General features: G+C 44.2%; 1 protein-coding gene across 10 annotated transcripts in view; it reads right to left on the reverse strand.

The window, feature by feature from the left end:
* The window catches only part of MAD1L1 (mitotic arrest deficient 1 like 1), a 372,969-nt gene that overhangs the window by 181,031 nt on the left and 164,134 nt on the right, over positions 1-27,804 (reverse strand). For 9 of the 10 annotated variants that reach the window (XR_012588676.1, XR_012588677.1, XR_012588678.1 and 6 more), the window contains one exon: positions 4,387-4,443. Coding sequence is in view for 6 of the 10 variants with exons in the window: in XM_074597442.1 (XP_074453543.1) it covers positions 4,387-4,443 (57 nt within the window). In the remaining 4 variants the exon portion in view is untranslated. Of the gene's footprint in view, positions 1-4,386; positions 4,444-27,804 lie in introns of those variants that run through there. The other variant, XM_074597445.1, reaches the window with a different exon arrangement.

A 27,804-nucleotide genomic window follows, 5' to 3' on the forward strand; every position in this document is an offset into this window, starting at 1 on the left:
TCCCAACTACATCACACACAATGTTCTCTGAGTTGATTTCTTTCATGTATTCTCCTTTCTGTCTTCGTTACTTCTCCAGATAACCATCAGTGTAGGCAGTCACTGACATTTAAGTTAATCCTAAACACTATGGTTTCATCAGACTGAACACATGATTTGGCTCCTTAACTATTCCTGACCTGCTGCCCTTAAATAAAGGTCTCCTGTTCTTTGCTGAGGGTTAACCAACACTTTTACTCACAGCAGAGGGAATTCATTACTTTCATTTTAAGGTGACTTTATTTCTTTGGTAAGGACACTCAATTTATGCCATTCATTTTGTGACTGCTACATTCTTGGACTTCAAATCTGCTTTACCTCCCACCCTGCTACGCAATTCTTCTGATTCTTATATCCATTCTTTTTAATCTGCTGGAGGGTGAAATATAATTTGTTCCAATGAGCAGTCTATAGATTTCAGAGCCTACATGGGTCAAGCTGTCTTTTGAAGACGAAAGCCAAAAGATACCCAGAGCACCTCAGGGCAATGAAAATACAGGTGATTCTTTCTTAATACCAAGCTGACTTCCCTCAGGGATTAATGATGGAGAAAAAAAACCTTGACACAAATGCTCCCTCTACAGAACCGGACTGAAAGAAAGTGTAAGATCAGGGATCACAGCCGTTGCTTGGATGGCGAGCTTGAGCCAAACAATTTCCTCCTGTCTATAAAGGGAGATGGAGAAGGCAAATGAAAATTAGAAAAACTAACACATCTTCTGCTTCCTTCCCCCAGGGAGAGAAAGAAAAAGAATATAACAAACAGGAAAGCAGTTGCTGCAAATAATATTTTGGTGCGAGCGAAGCCAGCTCTCAACTCTATGCCAGCAGAGCATGGAACTAACGTACCGTAAGTAAGATCCTGGGACCACAGAACAGGGAGCTGCACACGTGAACTCTATGAGCAACCTCCTGGCACATCCTGGGGATAAAGATATTTGAGCACTAGCCTCAACAAAGAAAATTTCCAGGGCTGATTAAATTGTCAGAAAAGCACACATACATACACAAAAATTCCAGAAAAGAAGCGTGCTTAGGCACCAAAAAAAAAATCACAACAAAAAAACATTCTTTCAGCAAATGAAAGAAACACAAAACTCACAGATCTTTGGGACAATTAAGTCATCTCAGCCCTATCAGGCTGGTGACTGTTATGTACCAGCTCTCAGAAGACTGGGGAAGCCCTGTTCCCTTACAATGGGAACACCATCAGACTGTGAATAAAGAAAAATAAATAAGTGAAGGGTTAGAGGGAGAGAAAAATCAAAGTTCCATTGTTACAATTACACAGCACAGTGATATGGGTAATTTTTCTTAAATCAGAAAATAAATTCTAGGTTCAAGTTCCCTGAAGGATATAAAATATTAGAAGATTTTTTATGGTTGTAATCGCAAACTCATTTCTCCAGCCACTACTGGCCGTGTCTAATTAGGGCAAAGTATGTTAATGATACAGCGGCACAGCCCAGAGACGTCTTCAGTTGCAATATTAATTGCATTTAGGGAAAGAAGCATGAATTGTGCTTATACAAGCTAATTAGTATGGGTTTGCTAATTAATACTGGAAAGCCAAACTGCCTTTGTCTTGTCAACTGCAATTAGCTGAAGATGTTTAAATTTCTTTTCTTTTTTTTTTTTTTTTTTTTCTTTTCTTCCAGTAGTAAACTGGCTTTAGCTGACAAGCAATGAAATCATGCGCTGGGGTACTCTATGACAGGTAGTGCAGCAAGTCCGTCCCACTTTCCTCCACTAAGACCTTGTGCTCCAGCCCAGAACAGTGTCCCCTGGAGCAAACACCACCCTTCATCTCGTTTTGTCCCCATGGACACAATTCCCTGAAGCAGGGCCCTCTCTTCCCAAGGACACAGAGTATGCAGATCCTGCCTTATTGAGGCCACGATCCTATCAGAGTTATCCCCCAAGTGTTTTACTTTTAAATATTGCTATGTAAAGAATGAATTATTTACCAGGGCATCTAAGATGTTCCCCATCGCCTTCAAGAAACCCCATCAAACTCACCTGTGAGATCCAATCAGCTAGTTCACTAGCCCAGAGCACATGCTTCATTCCCAGTGCTCTGGGGAGGGTGGCAAAGCCATTAGCACTCTTCAGGGTGGCAACAGAGATGTCACCTCTACAGAGGTTTATCCCAGAAGCAGCCCAAAGACTCATCAGACTGTACGATAGCACCTGACAGGTGTTTATTCCATCTCACTTAGGGCCATAAGCCGGTTTGCAGAACGGCTGATGAAAAGCAATATCCACATCTGTCAGCACCCGGAGCAGGACGAGCCCTTCTGCAGCCCCCCAGCCGTGGAGGCTTAACATCAAACTAACGAGCAGTGGATCACGGGTGAAAAAAGGGGGAGAGGGGTGAAAAGGAAGGTGAGATACCAGGAATCCAAATCAGCAAACAATTGCTGACGTGTCAATTTTAAAGGAGTCTGAAAATAAGGCCATCCGGGTGAGACACTGATCTGGAGAAGGACGGGGGAAAAAAGCACATAAAGAAGATTTTGTTGGATGCAGGGAGGAGAGTGGGGCTGACGGTACAACTGCTGGAGCCCTTGGGAGCCCCATCCAAAGGGGGCAGACCACTGTCACCCCTAACACTGCAGAGGACAAGAAGCGCCACATCTTTCCCTACCAGGGAGACTTCACCTGGGAATGGAGAAGAACCATCTACCACCAGTGAAAAGCAGGAACTATACTGTCACGTTTCTCCTCAAAAATGAAACGGGGGAAAAACAATCTCTCTTCCTCTGTTTGAAGCAATTTTCTTATATTTACTGAACAAAATTCAAAATGCTGAATAAAGCCCACACCCCACAATCTGCCATCCATCGCCTGAAGCACTACAGGATACAGCCTATTCCTGTGAGATTGATGTAGGATTTACTGGAACATCACAAGACCTGCAGTTTTCCATCGAGTAACCCTTGGGAATAGGCGCTGAACACCGACTGCTGCTTTATCCTCTGCTGATGGATGATGCACAACACCAATTAATGCTTTAACGCTGGAGGTTCCAGTTTCTCCAGCTCTTTGCCAGCCTGTCTTAGTACGACAAACTTTTGAAGGCAAACAAATAACTCAAAACCCAGGCTTAACAAGCCAAAAAGAACGATGTTAAAAAAACCCACGCATCAGAACATTTAAAACGTAACAGCAAATTTATCCTCCGATACGTCCAGTGAGCACAATGCAAAATTGATTGTATAGAATTTAAAACCATAACAAGGCAGCATGTAATAAGATCAGATGGTAAATAGGATTAATTCAGTTTTCTTTGGAAATATCATTTCTGGCCTCTGTCACCAGAGAAAGCGGCTGAGCATACAAAAATGTTTGCCCACAATGTAAGACCACCCCAGAACTGGAATCAATTAACACTCTCATGATAGAAAATCTGCTGTTGAAACAGCAAGGAGCAGAAATTAAAAAAAAAAAAAAAAAAAGGAATTAGCAGATGTACGGCAACCTATTAATAGTACAGCAGGGGCACGCCAGTTCTGCCCTTCAGTGCCCTCGCAAGTTGAGCAGAAGTTTAAAAAGCCTAGTGTTGGCACTGCAGTTTATGATTTGGGGTTTAGAGCGGAGGTCTGTTTAGCACCTACTTACTAGCCAGTGATGCGTGCCCACCTTTTCATTAGTAATAAAATGAATCCAGTGCAAAACATATCTACAGAATGAGTGTCTACATCTTGGATATTGCTCAGGTTTTTCTTGTGACTGCTAAAAGTTTTGGGAATCCCGCAACTCGCCCATCAGCAAAAACATTTGCTCACCAAACAGCTTAATGCCGACACCTCATTTATTCCCAAGTAGGAAGAATCATACACAATAGTCATAAACTGCACATAAACCTCCCTACTTCCTGGTTTTGTGGCCTCTATTATTTTTGGTTCTTGAGGGAACTGCCAATAAAATAGACAAACGCAGCAGAAAATTAACAGATATTATAAAAAACTAGTTTGCGGTAATTCTGTCGCATCTCATCTGCTTGTCCTTTGCACAATTGAGACTAAATCAAAGGCCCCCAAAGAAAGGAGTTAATTCAGTATGAAATTAAGTGCTTGCTTCTGATCTAGAACTGCTAACAAAGAGAAGGCAAATTGCCAAAAAAAAAAAAGGAAGAAAGGCCACTAGATCTCATCCAATGCTTGTTCCAGGTGAGTACAGAGACAGAGAGTGCCAAGACTAGCAATAACGATACAAACTTGCACAATGCTTATTTGCTATTCATTTCTGAATATTTGGAACTGATCCACTGTTTAAATGAACTAAGCTTTGCATATGTTACTTCTCTGTAAAACAATTTAAAAAACCCAAAAGATGAACACTTACCATCTCTGCTCGTTGCTTATGATTCCCCACTTCTTCCATAACTTGAGCCAGCTGAGCCTTCAAGAAAAAAAATAGAAAATGAAGACTAGGACATATTTTTTAACTTTTAAGAAAACTATGTTCCTCCCTCCCAACCAAAAAAGCCACCAAGGGCAAGATGATTTTCACAGTGTTGCAAAGGCGTTATACGCATTGGGTCTTGGTATGTCCTATCAGCATCCCATTCCAGGAGGCAATGCTGTCCCAAAGAGCCTGCAGCCTACACACACGAGAAAGAACAGGTTTCTTGCAGAGAGGAAACCCACTGGATTAGCTATCCCAAATTTCAATCCCATGGTCCACTCAGAGAACCATGCCTCCTCTCTGTTTCTCTGGAAGTTGCATAAAGAGGGGTCTAAAACCGACCCACACTTAACTTCAGAGAAAGAAGAGGTTTGCTCCACAGCTCCTGGAAGGTGTGCTTCTGTGTGAAGAAAACTTCATGGAAAATGTTCTGTTGAAGTTCTGGGGTACAGGGTTGGTTTTGGAAAGCTTCAAGACTGTTAGAATACAGAACAAATCCTCTCCGGAACATTACCCTACTGAATTTCTATGAGAAAAGGTCTCAGTGCAAGGTTTGGGTTTTTTTAAGAGGAAATTTGAAATTTAAAGAATCTCAAACCAGAGTGGAAATACCTTCTTATCCCTGTATAATTTGCAGAAAAATAAGAATCTAACTCAGAGGAGGATCTTTTCACAGAGTTTTGTTTGCAAAAAAAAAAAAAATTAAACTAAATGGGTATTTCAGAGGTAAGAGAAGCCACATACACTACTTGAGTGCTACTACTTCCCACATCTTTTATTTCACAACAATTTGCTAGCCTGCAATCAGCCTTTCTTTGCTTAGCAGAAAACCCAAAAAATAGTCACATCTGATGACAGAGAAGCTAATTTATACAATGTAAACAAACAAGACAAGAACTAAAAAACCCAACAACTTTCCCACAAACCATTTCCCATAATTTCAAGCAGATATTCATTAAAACCCTCCGGAGTCCCTCTAACAATCTCTCGCCACACATGAAACGGGTCTTTTGAGTACTACATCCAAACCAGAGACAAATAGCGAGCAGTTTATTACAAGGAAAAGGAAAACATTAAGCTTTGAAGGCTAACTGCACTGAAATGCAAGCAAACAAAGAAATTACAGTCTTAGGGTTCAGCACAGCAGAAGTTCAATTTTGCAAACAAACAACCAAACAGTTCAAGACTTCCCCGGCCCCAGAGCTCAGCGGAAACCGAAAAAGTTACAGATTCTTGCTGTGCGGGGCCTGGGATGATGTGACATTATTTAAGGAACAGACACTCAAATAAGATGAAAAGGGCTTTAATACAAGCCTGGGACCTGGCCCAGGGAAATGAAACACGTTCATTAAACACCGCGGGAGATGCCAGTCCCCACCAAACACAGAGCGCATCTACAAGCAAGTGAGAAGAAAAAATGAAATTATCACCAAGTTTGATGCTGAAGCATCAGGAAACTATAAATTTGCAGACATCTGGGAAAGACTTTTTTCCCCACTACTATTGAATCAGGTAGAATTACACCAGCAGGCTGGAGCCAGAAGAGTCACACGGAGAAGAATTAGAGAACATCCCCCTCAGAGATATTTATGACAGATGCTAGCACAGCCTTTGCAAAACACCCCAAGACTGAATATTTTTGATCACCACCCCCACACACACACTTTTCTGTATATTTAATAGCCTTCATCTATATGAAGACGTATATGTTGTTCAGATGAGAAATTCTTGCCTATTCTAAACCAGGTGTAAAGAGCCATTAAGAATTACACATTTGCCTACAGTAGCTGCCACTCCTGAATTTGTGGGTCATTTCCCTGTTCAGCCTCCTGTTAGTACAGACTCCTACAGAACGACGGAGTAATTCAGACTGGAAGAGGTCAGTTCAACGCCCTGCTCAGAGCAGGGTCAGCTACACCAGGATGCTCAGGGCTCTTGGTCAGCTGGGTCCTGGGTATCTCCAAGGCGGCGAACCCCAAAACATCTCCAAGCAACCTGTGCCAAGCTTTGGTCACCTTCACAATGGAAATATTTTCCTTTATAATATCAAGACAACAGCACCCTAGGACAATGTTTGACTAGATGGTATAAGAGTACTTTAAAGTACAAGACCTTGATAAAATTCAGAAAAAAAGAATAGAAAAGACATATCTTCAGGAAGAAGCTGCAAAAATGTTTAGACAGGAGAGAAGTAATACAAAGGGATGGGGGAAATTCGAAATACAAGCAGGAATTATTCCGTAATTTACCTTATATATAATATGTCTTGGGGGAAAATAACCAAATACAAACCTCTGGAGCTGCTATGGCAGCAGAGAGCTAGAGGCAAACCTGGACAGAAAGTCCAACACAGCAGAGCGATAACGGCAGATCAACGTGATTTGGAGAAGCAATCAAATAAGAACTAAATCACAAAGTAGGTTTTCTTCATTGCATTTATTTCCAGGCAGTTCATCTCAAAAGGAAAGAGTAGCTAACTAGTGGGAATTCAGAGAACAGCAACTAAACTTACTAGACTGCTGGAAGAAATGATTTATGAAGATTAAAAGATTTTTAAATGTATGGTTTGGCTACAACTCTCACAGAAGAGCAAAAGGGACATATTTAATGCATTCCGAGCCGTTACAACGATACAGCTGGAAACAAGGAGGCTTTTCCAGCCCAGCAGATCCCGTCGGATGCGATTCCCGCCTGCAGCCGGGACCCCCCGACCCCCGGCTCCCGGCCCGGCCCCATGGCTGCAGGCAGGCCCACAGCAGAGCCCACACCTTCCCCGGGGTCCCCCGCGCCTGCTCTCGCCTGGCTGTGAAACAGATGATCCGAATGCTTTATCACATCCAGTTTGTAAACATTAGCCCTACCCCAGACTTTTTATTAGCTTAAATCAAATATTGAACCTAGCTCAGCTGCTGGAGGACAGCTGCTTGCGAAGTGATTCACTGCCATATTCCTCCTAGGCCACAAGAAAATACAACCTAATCACCAGCAGCATGACAGATGCACACATTTTTAATTATGAAGAAGAAATTAGGCTCTGAACTTATCCCCACATCTCACTTAATCAGGGTGCTTGGGAGGAGCTGCCAGCCACCACAGCCGTGGCAGGACGGGGCCACGGAGGGCCCTGGGCCGGCGCTGAGGCCCCGCAGCAGCCCCGCCTCGGGCATTTACCAGGAAAGGCCTGACAGAAGGAGTGTCATTTCTTGGAATTTAACTTTCCAGGAATGAACTGTTGGATTTCTCGGTTCAGTCACCTCTGGCCACTTGCAGACAACAAAAGCATGAGCATGACCCCGAGCCACTTTGGTGGCTGGGAAGGAGGTGGTGTGTCCTTGGCGCCTGCACCAGCAGGCGTGGGAGGGCATCTGCAGCCGACGCTGGAGCAGTTGCCAGTCCCACCTCAGTTTCACACTGGTAAAAGCAATATCACAGAATCCCAGAATGGTTTGGGCTGGAAGGGACCTTAAAGCCCACCCAGTGCCACCCCCTGCCCTGGGCAGGGACACCCCCCACCAGCCCAGGTTGCTCCAAGCCCCGTCCAACCTGGCCTTGAACCCCTCCAGGGATGGGGCAGCCACAGCTTCTCTGGGCAACCTGGGCCAGGGGCTCACCGCCCTCACAGCAAAGAATTTCTTCCCAATATCTAATCTAAATCTCCCCTCTTTCAGTTGAAAACCATTCCCCGTCGTCCTATGGCTCCCCTCCCTGACAAGGAGTCCCTCTCCACCTACCTATATGTAGCTCAGCTTCGTTTTACGGGCTTTTTGACTGCTCACATTCACCTTGGTATCTCAGGAATCTCTCAGTAGGATCGACTTGTGTGTTGAATTTTCAGACTGTGCATGAAAGTTAACTTAAAGCTCCAAGGAAATTCTCATTACTTAAAACACATGTTAAATTCCCACGGATCACTGAGCTCAAGCATTAAGAAATGTGATAAGCAAACAGATATTAAGAATCAGATATACAAATACATGTAAAGTCCAATTTGCCCACTGAAGGCAGCACAACCAGGTAAAAGAAAATCAAGTAGCAAAGCAGGGAAAAAAAATCCTCTCAAGTATTCAGTCAATTACTTTAAGCCTCCAAAAAAAGGGTTTGTCAATTCAAAACATTCATCTTACATGACAACACAGTCTAATCTACTGTCAATGCTACTGTCATCCTCAAAGAGAGTGGCAGGAAGGAAGAGATAACCTGTGCTCCGGCCTCGCCGGGATACAGCAGCTCAGGGCTGAAAGAGGAGCAGGAACGGTTTCCAAGGAGAGGAGCCGATTCGGCCCCTAAGGAGACATTTCTGAATTGTTTAGCTTGCTTCCCTGCATCAATAATCCCTCTCCTATACCTTCCAAAAGTCAGCCTCCACTGGCAATGCTGGAGGAGGCCAGTCAGGGAGGGTATAATGAAGGAAACTCCAGCGATCCAGTGGTTACAATGCAGGTGTTAACACCGATCGCAGCACCAGCCCCACGCGCTTCTCTGGGGGCTGAACGTGAGCCCTTACCGATAGGCGAGCAGCTCAAATGTGAGACTCGCTTGTAGGAAAAAATTAGCTACTCAATCTCTAATGAACAGTCTTTCTCTACACAACAATACCCTCCGCTCTACAAGCAATTAGCAAATCGAAGCGCTCTCTTTGTGGACCTGCATTAATTTGCTCCTTGACGTTGCACATTAAATAGCTCGTAGGTACGGCACAGCACAGTAGAAGCAACAGCCAAAGCCATAAAATTAAAGCTTGCTTCGAAGAGTTAGGGAAGCAAAATTACGCGTGCTGCATATTGGGAATAAATCAAAACAACCTTCATTTGGAAACATCATTTTAGTCTTATGCTTTCATCAAAAAACATGATTATCTTAACAGTCACATTAATACAACGTAGGTACTTTACAAGGGAGAGAAACAAGCATCACATTCACTACCTCAAATTAAAAAGCGTCATTTTTATTCTTCCTCATCAGGGTGAAAGAGCTGGGCATATACACAGCTGCCTGTTGCAGGGTTGTGCTTCCCCAGCCATGACCTTCCACGGCAGGTCCCCAGAAGGTCCCTTTCGGACAAGCGGCACCCGGCGGGCGGGGAGAGGAGCAGGTTCAGCCTGGCAGAGCGGTAGCACAGCTACAAAACACGGCATTTCTACAGCACGCCGCAGCCCGAGATACCCTCAGCAGTACTTTAGATGCAACAGTTGTATGCAAATTCAAGTCAAGTGCGATGATTGGCAAATTTAGGTATAATGTTAATTAATAGCTATTTCAAATTAATTAACTTCTAAGATAAATTCTTGCCTCTCTTCTTTGAGAAAGTTCACACACAATTTAAATTTACAAGGATATATTGGCTTCCAATCATGGAAATATGCAATCTGATATTGCCAGATCATTTCAGTTTCCTTCTGCTGGCTGCCCCCCATTCCCCAGGTAATTTTCCAGTAACTTATTTATCTAATCACGTCACTTACAAAAGAAGATATAAGATGAAGTTCCTCGGCTCAAGCTAGATGGACTTAATGTGTGCCTAAAGTGTGATGTGACCTACAACACAGTCCGAGGCAGCGTATCTTACCTGATGCCATAAACCGGGGAAGAAGGGGAAAAAAAAGCACAACATCGCCTCTCTCTATCAGTTTCAGGAGATACAAGGAAAATATGGTGCATCAAAGCTGCAGGTGGAATACAGGAGGAAACCCCAAACATGGCTGCACTCCCAGGACAATTCTGATAAGGGAAGCACTGATTGCAACACTTACAATTCAATCTTACATGTAAAAACATATAGCTCTATGCACCACGCTGATGAGTTACATGGAACAATAGAGAAATATCAAGAGAATACTTTGAAACGAAGGCTGCAATCCCTAATCCTCTCACAAAGATATTTTTCTAAGATTCTGGCTTGTAGTTAAAACAGGAGGAAAACTTTGATTTCACAGGCGCCACAGACAGCTTACTTACGGGGGTGGCGGCGACTGAGACGGGAGTAACTCAGCCACTTGCAGTTAGATTTCAGTTTATTTGCATACTGTGATCCTGCATGTTAAAATATTGTGAGAGCTGAAATGAAATTTTCATTAGTGTTCAATCTGAAATCTCACCCGTGGGATTCAACTTTCAACAGTTAATGCATGCATTTGCCTGTTTATCCTTTATAAAGTTATATATCCATTTTAGCCAATACCTTCCGCCTTCAATCCATTAGCACACCATTACTGCAGATTGGTAGCAGTACGGTACAGTTTTAGCATCTCTGAAGCGCACTACAAAATTACACCGGGTTAAATGGTCATTTCTAATTTCATATATTTTCACACTTTGTAGATGAAATTACTGATCTTTCACAAAATTGCATCAGTTGAGATCACAATCAAGAAGTCAGTTTAGTATCAGACATTGCTAAATAATTTCCTTGCCACTTTACAGATTCAATTTTGCTGTTCTCAAGAAAGCGCTCCTGGTTATAAAATCAAGTACATATCTTTTATGAAGTGGGAAATAACAGCTACAAATAAACTCTGGTGTTGTCTCAAAAGCATCAAAACCACCATGTTCTCTTACAGGAGCTGGACTGGAGGTGGCGGGGGACTCAGGCTGATGCCAAGGTGGAGGGGAAAATTCCCCAACAACTTTTGAATCTGTTTCAGAAATTTATATACAGTGAAGCGACACTGACTCTGACTCGCAGAAAAGCTGCAATAGGTGAAACAGAGACCATTACTTACTGGCAGAATTTGGACTATGTGGGTAGACTTACAGCTCAATGAAAAGCATGTGTCTCAGGCCACAGCTTATGTGGTTTTCCATGTAATTTAGTCCTTCTTAATTTTACCCCAAGCAAGGACACAAGATAGGAAACTAGGATGCCTGTAAGCAAGGTGTCGCCACGCCTCCAGGGACTCCTGGGCATCACAGCAAAGCGCAGCACCCAGGGACGGAAGGCTACTGCTCCGTGCAGAGAAGTGAAGGGCGTTTTTCATCAAAAAAGCAAGAGCTGCTGCTCCTTTGAGAACCAGTTTTCTACTGGACGCGATGTGCAGCAGGGGAATGCCGCCCCCCAGTGAGAGACACAAAGCAGCCAGTTACCAAAATGAAGGATGAATTAAGCAAAGGCTCTTGGGTGCTAAACAAAAAAATGATACTGCAAATTGAAAAATTGCTGAAGTCATAGTTATAATTACTGAAGATACAGGGAAAACATCTGCAAGATATGAGATGCTGTCAACACACTATCAAGATTTACTGGACAAAGAGATAATAACCAAACCTTTCTCTTGCTCTTAAGTCTCAAGGACGGACCAATCTCTCTTCTTCTCTTTTAAGAGACACAGTCACTTATTAACGTCAAGAATTCTTGACAGTAAGCTTATTATAATGAAGTCACCCCAAATTCTCCCTGGTTATGCTATGAGAAAGGGGTGCAAATAAAGTCACTTGGAACAACTGATGCAAGGCAGATAGGACTTCAAGCAGAAATCACCCACATCCCTATTGCTGGCAAGTCCCTTGACCTACCTTAAAACAAGCTGGTCCAGTTCTACAGCAGACCTGGCTCTTGTTCCCCCTCTGCCTAACGACTGCTGAGACCCCTGCGGCAAAGTGAACCCTGAAACTCCTTTTTTCCCCTCCCTCTCTAATGTAAAGGTAATACTCACTCTGTAAAACCATCCAAAAATCCTTGAGCAAAGGTAATCTCTGAGCCCAAGGTGCCACTATTGACAGAAAAGGCACTGGATGGGCCACGCCACTCGGGCAGTAAAAGGATTAAGCACCACATTAAGTGCAGAACTCGAGCACCTCCACGTTCAGAGGTGGCGGTAACGGAATCTCCCCGATCCTCACAGCAGAGGTGACCTTCACCACTGCAATAAAATGTAAAAGTCGGAGAAAGATTCTGAACTTCTCAAAATCTATTCCATCAACACAGTTCACATAATCTCCCAGGCAGATGCTGTCAGGTAAGGAACACGGTACCAAAGCAAATTGGGAGATGGAAAAATGCAGAACGTTTTGTTCGGGAAAGGATGAGTCCCTGGAGATCGGACAGCCCTATGCCAGGCTGAAACCCCGACAAAGAAAGCAGGTAGGTGCAGGTAGGTAGGAAAGTAAGGGGCTCAGGTGTTACCAGATTTTTCATGTGACAAAAAAGCATCAGATTTGCAAAAACATCTCAAAACAAGAGCAAGTATTTGTTGTTTTACTGTCGGAATTGCAGCCGAGAGGTTGGGGGGCAACAGCTGAGCGACTCCTCTCTCCTCCTGTTTTCCCTTGATGTTTTCGTTCAACACCTTGCTAAGACAGAGCACAGAGACCAAAAGATTAGCACGGCTCTGCTGGGAATAATCCACTTTTGCGATAGGTCTCCTTCCCTCCATCCTAATCAAATGGTGCTGCAGCCCCTGGGGAGAGAATACATTGCCAAACAAAAAAATGTGAGTTTGCAGCTGCTTTCTCAACAGCAAAGGGCAGCCTGACGATGAAACTCTGCCAAGCCCGTTGCCGCGAGCATTATGCAGTCGGCCAGTACAGCATCTCCCGGACACACAGGAGAGGCTGCCGGATGCTGATGGACTCTCCGAAAGAGTCATTCCCCATCCCTGGAACACCCATCAGAGAAGCCTCTGCCATTGATATTCTCTTTGTGGGCTCACAAATATTCCTACCTCAGAAAAGCAGCGGAGTGTGCAGTCGTAGCAGGGGGTCCCTTCTTTTTTGCTGCTCCCCTAGCAAAACTGTAACCCAGCAGCAGAAAGATAACCTGGCATAAAATCTGGCTACTGAGGGATGACCACAAATCTCTTGCCAGGAGTAAAATAGATTATTAATATATTAGTTCAAATAAAAAACATTAGGAGAGTATCAGCTCATTCCGCAGGGAAACAGCAAAAAGGGAAAGGAATACAAATCATTCGGAGGACACTAAGGAGAATTAATTTTATTGTGCTGTGATCAAATCTCTAAAGCCGAAATGAAGGGATACCAGCACCAGATGCTGAAACGAATGTAGCGCTTCTGGGAATCTGGTTATTCATCGATATTTAAATGATCTGAAATCTGGTACTATAGGTGACTCTGGGATCGATGAGCATGATGTTTTCTCCAGGTTATATTAACCCTTCTTGAACAGTGGTACAAGCAGAAGACACAATAGCTAATGGGAACGGAATCCCTGGCTATTACATGTAATAACAAAGTTGGTTGGAGAAGGAGGGGAGCAAATGTTTATGCATCTGATGAATTTTCTGGCAAAATTTTAACTCCAACAATTTTTAAAATTTTTTTTTGGTCTCCTTTAGATTATCAGCAGAAGGAGTTCAGGCTCCAACCCCCCTATCCTGATAAAAGCAACAGCACTCACCAATCCCAGAAAAAGGGAATCTCAAAAAGTAGAAGTGGTGGCAGCATGACACCCAGCAACTCTACCAAAATGCCAGCTTTTCTGCCACTCCTTCCTACACATTTTTTCCAGAACCACCTCCCTGGATCTAGGTTCTCCCTCTGGCAGTTGCCTCCAACTAGGTTTGATAGCTAGGGGGAAAGAAACGACATTTAGTTGATAAAGTCTGTAAATTAACCAACAAAAATGTTCACTCTTATCCATTCATCAGAAAAAATGGTGGAGTTACATCTCTACCTAAAAAAGCCCTTCTAATTTCAGGCCGATGAGTCAGCACTGCTGCATCTCATCACTAGGAATGATTCATTGTCACTGCACTTCTCAAAGTCAAGAATAAGGGTATTCACCCCAATTCACTGTCATCTCGTACCTACTCCGGATCCAGGCACTGTGTTTGCATACAGTACTGATGTAACCATTTATGTGAGCGTGTCACTTTTAATTTAAAGGTATAAAGAGCTATCATCAGCCTACCAACCATAAAGCAACATTTTCTTTTCAGTAGGCTGACAGCTGAATACCTAGAAAATATCCTTGCTTGCCAAGAAGGAGAGGTCTTGTGGTTTGGTCTTGGCACCCCTGCGGCCTAAGGGTGGCAATGCTTCTGAGGACACGAGTGGATGGCCACTATCCTTGGAGAGAAACACTACTACTCGGTAATGAGTTAAAAGAAGCTTCTCAGGGGAGTTAGAGTCCGAAGAGAAATTCAGACAAAAGCGGGACAGATGGAAAGCCTCTGCCCCACGTGGAAGCAATGGTGGGGAAGAGGGTTTTGTGCGTGGATTAGACCCCAGCCAGAAGATCTGTAGCTGGATGAAACAAAGAATATTGGAAGCTAAGCAGCATTACAGCTGTAGTTTTCTTTTTATTTAAGTCTCCTAATATCACAGTTGCTTTGATTAACCTTTCTAACTGTTAAAACAAGGCGACTGAACAACTCATACTGACCTTAGCACCCCTGCGTACTCAATGGCAGTACCTTCCTCTAAGCTGCCCAAGGCTGTTTGGCAGCTGGTGATGTGCAGTGATAGTTCAGAAAAGATGTCTTTAATGATATGTGTGTGCCATGAACCCTGTCCCTAACTATATCTCACTGCTGTCCCCACACACACTCACTCCCAACAGGAGACCTCCAGCGTGTCGGCAAAATTCCTAGGGCAACTGGTGTGAGCCAGCTGGCAAACGCCATGGGAGAAGTGAAGATCCATGTTTACATCAAACTTTGTTCCTTCTGCGTTAATTTTAAGCTAGTTTGGTTTCTTGTCCTGGTTCTCTGTACTGCTGCACAGGTTGTGCTAGCTCAAATAAAGGTCACAAAAGGGTTCAAGCCAGCACTACCCTTGGCTTGTGAAATTATAGCCAGAGTATTTTTGGCATCCTGCAGAACAGTGGGTAAAGTGCCTAAGCCTCAGAGGGTTTCCAACAAATTTCAAACACTCTCGGAAGTTGCTAGGTAACAACGTTCACCTCCCGGAAAAGATTGTGCAGTGTTTGCTCTGACAAAGCATTGCTTGTATTGCCCTTGCTTCCGCCCCAGGAACGCGCTCGCTGAGGACCCGTCTCTTCTGCTGCCAGAGTGATTCCAGACTCTAGTCTGGGTGCGTAGTTGGATTTTGCTCAATAAAGCAAACATTACATTTTAAACATAGCTATTATAATTAGCAGAAGCTCATTGCTCAATTCCCCTTCCAGACAGGGATTTCCAAATGTCACAGTCTGGACACAGTAGATCTGCCCTAAACACAACTGACCTGGGAGGGCCCAGAGCAAAGGATCAAGCCCTGTCACGGGAGGTGAGATGAGAAAACAAACAGGATAACTGTCCTCCTTCATCCTGCACCTTCATTTTCTGGTATTATTTGTACAGCACTGTGAGCAAGGCAAGTTTAGCAGAAAGGCTCTCCTCTTTGACGCAGAAGATGTATCCCCACTTGAGGCCAAGCAGGAATGGCATCCCTCTTCTCTGGGCCATCCCCGGCTGACTGCCTCATCCCGCTTGTCCTGCCGGGGTATCATGGCAGTGAGAGGGAAAGAGTAAGGGGGGAATAAAAAAAGGGAAAAATCGAAATCTGTTTTGGAAAAGCCAAAACAACTTCAGTCCTTAAAGGTGATATGCAGCATTAAAAAAAAATTGCAAAGTATCTTTTCCCAACACATACCTACCCACAACAAAGAGCTCCTACCTTTGTAGGTGAACGCTGGCACTTACATTTCCACATATTGCATAAATCAGTGGTTTCCAGCCTCCTTGCAGACAAGCTTCACTTCAAAACCCCTGGCAAAGCTCCACACCTCACGCTCCATGGAGCCAGCAAAAGTCCAGCCGAGCTTATTAACGTAGGTCTCATGCAACATCTCACCTGTGATGCGCTTGTGGCTGCCCTCAACTCCTGCCTCACCGTTTGGGATATGCCCGAATAAAGTTCCTGCGCCTCTCCCATGCCCCACGGGGCACTGGAGATGATTAGCACCAACCCTGCTCGACCACAGCAGAAACCAAAGCACAAAGATCATGTGTCCTTTGCAACACCACAGAGGCAGTCCCAATTCACAATTAAAATATTGTACCTCATCAGTTTTCCACTCCCGACAGAACAGGATTTAGAGCCAGAATCAGTCTTAAGTTGTAGGGGAAAGAAAGAGGAGTTAACCGTACCTCTATCCAAAGACAGTCCTTAAATTGAAAAAGTAAAAAATCCTCCAAGATGGCAAGTGGAAGAAAGAACTTGGTGTGAAATACAATTTTACCACCCTCAAATAAAATCAAACACCCCTGCGCACCACGGTCATGCTCCTCTAACTTCCTTGAAGAGGAGCAAAACTCTTCTACTTTTATTCAAAATAAACCAATCCCAATGGAATTTAAGCACACTGTAGATGCAAAAATCATGAAAAAGCTAACAAACTAAAAAGATCCTCTCTTGGCACTCTCTTGAAGGAGGGATTCACCATGTTTCTAATTGACTGCCACCGGAGCTTAAATGAAGAACCTATAAATAGGAAGGAAGCATTTGAAGGAAACAGCAAGGCTTTTTTGTTGTTGTTTTCTCTTGTTATTGTTTACTCATTTGTTGGGAAGGAGATGGCTAACAAGGTAGAATAAACGTAGTAAAAATGTAAAGAAACAGAAAATGATGGGGTGTGGGAAAGAGGGATAAAAAGACACAAAGACATTCAAATGTATGAAGTACACAAATACATTTCTGCCTCTTGCTTGCCAGAGGACTGAAGGAGGAGGGACGGGAGAAGGGACACAGCTATGTCAGAGCATCAGTCAGTCACCGTGCCACGCTGGAGGTAACCGGGACAGAGACAAAGAGGTAACAGAGGCAGCATCCGCCACATGCAAAACACAACACCCAACGGTGATGCCGACTTTGGGGCAGTTCATTCTGGAACAACGCTCAGGCTCCACGGAACTGCTTTCTGCAGACAAACTGAAGCTGGTATTTCAAGCATGAGTCCAGAGGGAAAACACGCTTGTGACTTAAGACTGAGGATGCCTTGAAGAACCACAACTTGAAGAAGGCTTTTACGTTATGATAAAAGTCTCATCTGAAAACTCAAGCTCCTGTGGGCGATCTTGGACTAATTTCTAGTCTTTTCTACATATCAGATTCAAGATACTATTAAGTGCAGCCATGAAAATAAGGCACTGGAAGTGTTCGTGCAGACGTCTTGTGGTAAGAGTCATCCAAAATAGGAGTGGACTCAAAACTATTAAAGTTAAGCAGCCATCCACATCATAAGAAAAGTGAAAATGCTCTGTCAATGAACAACAGAGCTGGGGGAATCTGAGTCATTCCCAGAGAGGATCTAGTTTCTGGAAAGCATTTGCAGGAAAATTTCTAATAAACTCCATTTTATAATATTGAATAACCATTCTTCAAAATAATTGGATTTTTTATTTTACAGCTCTTGTTCCAACATGTCTGTTCACTCTCCTCCTCTCTCCCACAGCTAGTCTGACTGCCCACAACATCCCCAGTCTCCAGCTTTCCAGCATTCATCAAAGCAGCAAACTTAATTATCCTTTTTAATTACTCCTCTGAATCCTCTGCTCCTTCTTTCATGCCTGAAGGAGGCTCTCACAGAATCCATTGAGAAACCTTCTGGTTTCTCTTTCCGAGGATTTCGATTAGCTGTAAGGTCCTTCACTACTCCAGTAAAGTCCTTCCTTGCAACTCCATGGCAGATCCTGTCCCAAGCCCATAGATTTTGCCAGCGACCAGCCCAGGACCTCCCCAGAGCCTTCTCCTCAGGGGGGACGGAGGCTTAGCCCATGCCAGCTCTGCATGGATTTACAGCTTTCTCAAAGATTCTCGAAGTATGGAGGAGGAGAAGGCTATCAAAACAGCCTGTAATCCAATCTTTCAAACTCCATCAGTTAGAATCTTCCTTTGCTTAAAAAAAGGTTTGTAATGGGTATGCAAAGGCCAAAAAAACCCCAACAGCAGTGACAGGAACAGAAGTAGTAAACAAACCATCCTTGCATGGCACAGGCGTGATATGTATTCTGTGTTTGCCGGGTTAATTTTCACTGTAAAACATGCAGGAGAGTTACTGTGAGGGCAAAGTGCTGGATTAATCAATCTAGGGCTGAAGTTCTTTGTTTATCCATAAAATAGGGAGAGCAGAAGGAACAGAAGTGCGTATTTCCTCACATCGCCCCATCAGTGCTTCTCAATTTTGGGCTGAAAGGATTAACTCCGGAGGGAGCGCTGCAATTTCATCTTCGGCATGGTCCATTCGTTCCTCGGCCCTTCTGCTGGGACTGCCAACAAAGATGCCAGACAGGATGGTATTTTTGAGCTGCGAGTGTTTATCTGTTCCGAGTGAACCAAACAGCAGCTCATTTCAGGAAAGCAATCCAGCAGCTCACAATCGCTTCTGGCTTTCGCAAAGGCAGGCTGACAAAGCAAAAGGTGAAACAGCTTGATGGTCCCATTAGAAACCTTTGAGTTTTCCCGAACTGAATACCTGTCTCGCAAAGCTGTGCTATAGAAACACAAAAGGTGTCCATTTGGCAAGGAAAGGGAAGAAGTCAGAACATACGCCAAGATAATCTCAGCGATTAGCTCCCGCCACAAAGGCAGGAGATGTATTGGATTGCTCCTGCGTGGCACAGCATGGGATGGATGCTCTGAGGCTGGGAGTTCCATTTCCAAGGCATGGATGGGCACCAACGGGATGGGGTCAGCACACACACGGCTCACGCTGCAGGCAAAATCAAATCCAGCAACAGAGCAACATGGAGCATGACAGACAGCTTCCTTTGTAAATACTGCAAGTAAGAATTGTGAACACTTCTTTCTTTTCTTAAAAGCTTCTGTTCAGCCTTAAATTTTCTTTCTTCTTAACCAAGCAGATAAACAGCTCCGAAGATTCACCTTTGCCTAAATGTGGCTGAACCTGAGGGCAACACCAGCTTGGCTTGTCCATCTGAGGCTGATACATGCCAAAACTGCTCTTGACTCACTCCTTGTGGAAGAGGCTATATGGAATGTACCTTTGCTGTAGGAGTGGCCATGTTTGTGCCATGCAGCAGCTCCCAGACGTTCATGAAGACTCGAGCGTCACCTTTTCCCTCTCTCAATCCCCTTTGCTGTTCAGAAACAAGGGCTTTATCCAAAGAGCAAGTGGAATGCAAGAGGAACTAATATCCGCAATAATTACAGTAATGTGCAAAGCGTTGATGGGCTGTAGAAATCAGACACAACGAAGTGGCCTAAATAAAAAGGTGCTCATTATCCCGAGAGGAAATGGCACTTCTGAACAATGAGGTCACGCTGTACTGTGAAGATAAATGTCACTTCTCTATATAGCTCTGATAGTCTCACCTACTGTCTTCAGAAACGTACGTAAACAGCCAAGCAAAAACATCCTGCAGAATTAGCCTGGGATGCTATGTTATTTTAAGAGCATGAAGTCAGTCATCCAGAGTTCTATAGATACGCTTTCCTGAGCATGCACTAGAACACGTATGTACGTATGCACACGTATACACACTCTGCTTTTTGCTAGTAATACTAAATAAAGAAAAATTCACTGACGCTTTCAAGCTTGGATATGTTCTGTATCGTGTATGTTGAAAGGATTTCAGACTAATCATGTTTTTTGCATTGCTATAAAGATCCCCAGGAACGACGCACATCTGCACAGGTCGTTCTGCACAGGCCCCCAGGCAGCCTCTGCCAGGCGCAATGAGCAGCGCGACTCTAAATACACACCACACATAATGCTAACAACTTCTCTCTTTTCCACAGCTCTGTGGGCTGCCATGCTGCAGCTGAGATACAATTAAGCACACTCAGATGATCCTCGAGCGAACGGCAGCGGCAGAGCGATCCCCACCTCACGCGATTGGCAGAGCCCCCGGCACCGGCACCTCCAGCCCCGGCTCTGAGCACAGGGCTCCTCGCAGTGCTCCGCAGCGGGGGTTCTTCCCCAGCCATACCCACACCCACGGCAGAGAAACAACGAGCAGATGTGGTTTAGCCACTGCTCGAATGTTCCCACCTAGAGAAAGACGGGTTGGTCCCCACCATCGCACAGACATCACTCCGAGCCGTCCCCGAGACCTTTCTTCATGCAAAAGGTCACAGAATGCTTCAGAAACCAGCACCATGGATTTGCGAGGTGTAACCAGATCTACGGAGGTCAAAGGAGCACACATTTTACTAGTATGTTTGAGAAAGCGCGTCAGGGAGCTGATATATCCTAAAGCTGCATTTTCCACTAATGAAATGACCTCTTATAAAAAGGGAATAAAGCAGATGATTAGGAAGTGAAGAACACTGCATCTGTATGAACTCTCAATAAAATCAAGAGTAATCAGAATATAATTGCCAAAAGTAGGGTCGGTAACAACCAGCTTAGCAATGATATGTGCCACGTACAGTAAAGATCATTTGTCTATAGTCTTTTTACCATTAGGGCAGTTCCCAACTGCGTTACACAGCCCTGGCTTTAATAAAAATTCAGCGTTTGTGGGCTCTCAAGAGATTCTCTCATGAATTAATACTCATACAGACATTCATCACTTCTTTGTGTACATAAATAATGTACAGTGGCAGTCTTTACACAAAGAAGCCTCAAAAATCTCTCCCATTATGCAAGATATTCTACTTAAAATAATCTCTACAAACTAATTACTCTGTTCACGTTCACAGCTACTGGATATACCATTGGGGTTTTTTACATCAATAACACAGTGTAACATATCATCTTTCAAGCTTCTTCTTGACTTCCTTTAAAAATTAAAAATATTTAGGTTGAACAACTCTTCCAAGAAAGTTGGGTTCCCAAAGAAAAATTAGCTGGTTTTACAGTTTTCCAAAAGGAAGTGAAGTTGATGCTACAAGAACTCATGTGTGCGGGTCTGACACGCGGAATGCAGGCAAGAGAAGACAGAACAGATACAAGTCAGTGCTTGAAAACAGAAATCAGTCCCGTTTTTAACGTGGTCTTGAATAGAACTGAAATTTGAGTGTACATCTGTCAAAGCTAAGCTCACTACAGCCATTCTAGCCGTTTAAACAAATTGAAAACATCAGTCAGTTCAACATGTCAAATCCATGTGCCATGCCTTTCATATCTATATTACCGTCACCCCAGTCGGATTCACGGCACGTGTACTGTACAGTAGCACTGCCTGCTTTATTAAACAGCATAAATTAAATTCAAAAGAAAAACGTTACCACTTGCATTACAGGAACACTGTGGCTTTTTCCGAAACTTAGGACTTCCAGTTTGTTTTGCTGAAAAGCTTTTAGCACAATCAAAGCACATTTGACATTAACACTGATTAAAGCAAATAGATAAATTGCAAAGCCTCTGAGAAAACAGAATTGTTCCTTACAATTTACCTGGACCACCCCTGAACAGAGGAGATCTATATCAACAGCTTGGTGAAAATCGCTATCAGCTGGCTTTTTCACTCATTCTCTTCCCAGCTTTTTCCAAAATATTAGTAGGCTAGTCACATTTACTTGAAAAAGAGAAGAACAAAGAGAGAACTCCAGCCACCTGCCCTCCCGTTCTGTCCAAGTTACCACTTGCAATGGTGCCATAGTCTAATTCATGACCTTAATATGAAACCGAAGTGGGGAAATGGAGATGCTGCAGCCTACGGACAACCCAGTCCGTAGGGGAAGAGAGGGAGAACGTATGGGAGCGACTGCAACACATAACTATGAAGAAATATTAGGGGTGAATAATTATGTATGTTCCGAAATAAAACAATCGCAATCAGCTTTTGCATTTAGGCACCATTCAACTAACTGTGCCCAAGCGCTACGCAGAACCAGGCTTTTAGACTAATTAGTTCCCTGAAGAAACACCTCTTCTACTATCGGGAATTAAGGCCAAAATAGAAAAGAATCACTGGCCTTCAAAAAGAAAACCAAGACAGCAACTACTGGTGTTCGATTTGCCACAATAACCGAAGTATTAAGCCTATTAAAGTGGATCTTACAATTCTTGCAAACTGCAAAGAGCAAGAGCGTTAGGATCTGCAACAGCACGAGAGCAAACTTCTCTTCATGTTGTTTTCTCCAAGCACTTTTTCTGTTTATATATTATAACTATTTGGTAACAGGATTTCCATAAAACTCTGTAGCTGGAGCCCACAGAACCACAGTGGGCAGGAATGAGTTGAATATAACGCGGAGGCCCGGCAGGAAATCTTTGGAATCTTTACAGCATGTTTTTAAATAGAAAATAATCATTAAAAATACTAATCCCTCTTTCTTGCAGGAGACCATCATCATGAATTAAAAGACGGCACGAAAACACTTACAAATAATACTTTAAATCTTAAATTAGGCAGAGACTAAGTAATTATTCTGAAATGAAGCACTACAAATCACAAAATTCAAATCCAATCATTATAAAAATCAACAAATCTCAACAAGTTCCGAACATCTCTTAAGATGCCCAGACAAGCACTGTTTTATGTCATTAATACAACGCAGAGTTAGGAAATAGTTAAAATTTCTGTGACATTTTCCATATAAAACATTATCCTGATGTGAAATCTTCCATTTTACTTTTTTCCCCAAGATATTTCACAGAATCACAGAACGGTTTGGGCTGGAAGGGACCTTAAAGCCCACCCAGTGCCACCCCCTGCCCTGGGCAGGGACACCTCCCACCAGCCCAGGTTGCTCCAAGCCCCGTCCAACCTGGCCTTGAACCCCTCCAGGGATGGGGCAGCCACAGCTTCTCTGGGCAACCTGGGCCAGGGGCTCACCACCCTCACAGCAAAGAATTTCTGCCTGAGATCTAATCAATGGGATCCCATCACCACATGGATGAGAGCAGTGGGATGTAAAACTACCATGCTTTCCAGCCTGGAAAAAGATTCAAAGAGGTTAAACCTGTGAATTAAATGCAGAATGCAGTTTATCTTAATCTTATTTACTGAATATTTCCCTAACATTGCAAAAAAACCAGCAGTTCTGTAATTCCTGTGGAAAGCAACACTGGGAAGTGGTGGAAACACCGGGGGGAACCTGCCCAGCAGCCTCCCTGCTGGCTCCCAGCCCTTCCCTTCTCGCAGCAGCAAGTGATGGAGACGGACAGAAGACGTAAGAACATATTTCTACGTTTTCAAAGCCTCCCCTTTGAAAAGCCAGCAGCTACCTGTCCCTAACCCCATACCCCAAAGATGCTTAATTTGCCTTTTTCCTTCTTTCTTCCACCCGTGAGGGAAGAGCCACGTTATCGCTGCGCTATCCGTGTCCCGATCCCAGCCCCTGCTCTCCCGGCTGCCGCAGGAGGTGACCCCACCACACTGCACAAAAGCAGCTCTTTGATGCCGCGTCTTTGCTGCCATTTGCCGGGGACGGGGCCACTGCTCCCACTCCAAATGTATTCTTGCTTCCTCCTCCACCTAAAGACATCTAATTGCAAAGCCTCTATCTCTAGGCACAGACGTGCAAGCTCTCCAGCGTAAAGCATTTTAAAGCTCTCAACACCATACAAAATACTCTCTCCTGTTCTATTGTGGTAAATATGACTCATAACTACACATCAGTAATCTTCTCTTTCCAAAACATCACTAAGGAAGAACCCAATTTTAAATCTTCCGTAGGAATTTAGACCCAGTTCACCCATTTCTCCTGTCCCCTGTGGCCAGGCACGTTTGAAGCTAACTCACATTCCCTAGGTCAAACCCCGTTCCTGCTTGGTTATTCGTAGCATCACTGGAAGGGGCTGGAGGAGGATTTCTTCATACAAGAGCATTTTTAGGGGAGCCCAGGCTGCAGGGGAGGGAGCAATCCCTTTGTTGCCGGCATCTCTCAATCTCCTTGGGGCTGAAGCGAGATCCTTCAGATGCTGAGGAGCATTCCCACGTCCCCCGAGCTCCACGCCTCCAGCAGGCTGATGATATTCGCTCGGGCTCAGCAATGCTGGGTACGCTCCCTGCAGAGGGAAAAACCCTTCCGACAGAGGAGCCTGCAGGAGTCCATCCTAAACTCCCTGTATCGCTAACACAGGTCATCGTTTATATTTATCATTACTAGGAATTTTTAAGTTTAGAGAGAGTCAAGACACGATCTAGTCGGTAAGAAAACTGGGGGCAGTGTCACAGACTACATCTACATCAGGAGCACAACTTTTAGCAAATCAGGACAGAAATTACAATGTCTCCCCTTGTTCTTTCTGCACTTGAAGCACAGAAAATGCTTTTCTGTCCCATGCACTTCAGTCTGCAGCCAGGCACAGCAAAAGGGTCCTTACGGCTGCTGCTTGTTCTGCAACCCGTCATTTTTCTTGGGGCTTTGTCTATAAAGCTGCTTATCATAGGCTAAAGGTACAGGTACTGTCTTAGTTAATGATTTAATTTACTCTATGCAAGTTGGTGCCCAGACATTCTCACTTCTTAAAAATAATGGAGGCTTGCGGTCCCTAGGAACTGCTGAGTTAAAGCCACTCTTAAACTGTCAGAGCATCCACACACTAAAAATAGCTGTAAAAAAATCTACCTGTAGTGACAACAATGCTGGTTTGTGCAGAATATCTCCAGTATAAGGCAGTGCCGGGGACTACTTCTCTCCATCAATTACTAACCTTCAGGACAGATCCAAAAATGGGGAATCTCCTCAAAAACAATAATAGTAATTGAGTTGTAAAATCTAGTTTCACCAAACAAAACATCTCAGATATGCAGAGACAGGCTCTGCTGCAGCAGCAACCAGTTTTAAGAGGCACTCTTCTGCCACAGAGCAGGGACTGTCACCTTTAACAAATCATTAAGCCCCTCCGTGACTTGGCTTCCTCATTTATGTGAGGGTTATTTGCAAGGTGCCGTCCCCAAACACAGCCCCCGGCAGGTGGAACAGGGAGGGGGGGAAACCAATGGCTCCCTGACTTGATAAGGTCACTGGGGTCTGAAGGAAGATGAAACGCGGGCAAGAAGAGAGAACCCGAGATAATCCATTTTGCAGGACCGCAGGAGGACGCGCAGCCTGACCGACTCTCCTTCAGAAAGGAGAAGAAAGGCAAAGGACCGGCAGCGGTTCTCGGGAAGGCTGGAGTCTGCCAAGAGATGCCAAAGCCTTCAGGTTCAAAATGCTATTTCGACAAGGTGTTTGCTTTGTCAGAAGATGATGTCCAGCCCTGTGACTGCTTCAGCAATCAGTGGGAGCTGATGCATGGAGCGCATTAGCATCACCTCCAGAGACAGCCTGTTTTCTCCCGCATGAGTCACAGATAAGATGCTACAATGACAGCAGAAGTCCGGGCAAGTGAAACATATGCCATTCTGGAGTGGCAGGAAAGCTCTAGTGACTCTGATTTGCTCCTTATGGACATCCGAAGCGAGCAGAGTAATCTTCTCACTGCTTCTTACAGTTGTCACTGAGAAAAAAACAGTGCACGAAGGTGGGATGGCAGCAGAGAGGTGAAGAAAGCAGGCAGCAGAAACCTGAAAATTCAAACAAACTCTTCCGTACCTTGCACAGATGGGAGGAAATTTCTCTGTAAAGTTCCCATCATCACAGAAACCCCTTCTGCTACGTAAAGAGGCAAACTAGCTTTGAGGGGGAGAGGAAATTCGTCAGAGGAGGGATAAAGCAAGATAAATACAAAGCGTGGATCAAAGAGAGAAAACTACAGAAGGTAAAAAAAGTGGAAAAGCACTGATGGGGAAAGCTGGGCAAGAGACAAGGAGGAACTGTTAACTGCTCAAATAAACATTGTATTGCATCTGCACGTAAATTTTAAGCACTTTAAACACTGGGGTGACTGCTAAGTAACTGCCTTTGCAAGGAGCAGATTTGTGACTAACATCACAAGAATCAGCAATGCCCAATTTTCACTGCCAGCAGATGCGCCGCAGTTATCAGGTGCAGATAAGGTGACGATATTTGGTCAATGAGTTTCGAGGTCACCAGTAATGCCCGTGGTGGAACAAAAACACAGAACATATGGCACTGCATGTGCTGAAACTGTCAGACTCATAATTAACTGATTAGAGTACATATGGTGCTCACAGACAGTGTAAATCTCTCAATGTAAAAAATGCTGGAGACCATTGAAGGTGTCAGCATGAGCCTTCCTTGCAAATCTCTCTTCATTAAAGTTTCATATGGAGCCAAGTGTGTTGTAATAAAATTGCTATTAATGGAGTTATATTTATGATGATTTCTCTTTTGTGCAGCTGGATTTAACTTTTCAAACACTAAACTCCACATCAGAGCTTTTTCGCAGTAGCTGCTGCATGCACAGAAGCTTCTTGTTTTGTCATATTTACCTTGAAATTAGAAGTAATGGGAGATAAGGCAGTAAAAGTTAATCCAGCTTGGCAAGAAAACCGTTAATATCACCAGTATCAAAACAAAAATTCATGCCGTGATATAAATATGGCTACAGTTCTGTCTATTTGAAGTATTTATAGCAGGCTGGCCAGGGACAAACACATTCCCTCTTCAGTTCCAAAACACACTTTTAAAAAGATGGTGAGTGACACCTCATTAACCACGTGAAATAGGCTGACACAGCCTGCTTGCTTTTCCAGCCACCATTTCAGATGGCATTTCTCTTTGCATCTCCCCCCTGCTTTACCATCAATGCTCCGCAAAGTGCTTTCTCGAACCTCTCCGGCCAGACGGACATCGTGCAGCAGGGGCTCGGGCTGGGGCAAGCAGTCCTGGGGAGGACACAGCAGTCATTTCCAGTCCCAGAAGAGACGACATGTTTGCATGTCCATGTGTTAGAGATCCAGCTTTTCTCATCGGTCATCAAGGAAGGGGGTTTTAAAAGTTCCCCATCAGCCTTTCTTTGCCTTCCAAGTCCTCTGCCCCATCAGGCTCTGATAGGACTAGTTCTTACACAGCGACATGGCGTGTCTGAAGTCATCTGGGATGAAAGCGAGCATCCTTCTGTGTTTCAGGCTCTGGAAAGGAGCCCGTGACCCAGGTGCTGGCTGCGACGCAGAGGCAGCAGCGCTCGCCCCCAGCAGCCGTCCTGCCCAGCGAGGGCCGGGAAGGAGGGAGTGGGGCACGACTCCGTGTACCACCTAAATCCATCCTCCCACCATCCATTAATAAACCACTCACACACAACCCTCCAGGGCTTACACACTCCTCTCTCATTCCCCGTGTTCTTTTAAACAGCTTCCCACCTCCATTTGTACATCAAGCAAAGGACTTATCAGAGACCTCATCTCCTTAATGAATTACAAGTGGTTGCCTTGGACCAAAATCTTCCTAGTCCCATGCAGCTTCCTCCTCTTTCCTACTGCGATCACTCCGTCCTCACCAGAGAGCTTCCTGCCTCACAGAGCGCTGCTGGGAAAAATCTCCATTTTTAGAGTACAGAAAACCCCCTGTTAAGAACATCACTTTTTCCCCTCTGTGGCATGTTCAGAGGTGGGGTTGCTGGTAACAGATTAGGGCAGCCAGAAAGAAAAAGAAAAGTATCAAAGAGCTCTCTACTAGGGAGCGTAGAAAGAGATT

This window comes from Larus michahellis, chromosome 8 (assembly GCF_964199755.1).
Source record: "Larus michahellis chromosome 8, bLarMic1.1, whole genome shotgun sequence".
NCBI classification, from domain to species: domain Eukaryota; kingdom Metazoa; phylum Chordata; class Aves; order Charadriiformes; family Laridae; genus Larus; species Larus michahellis.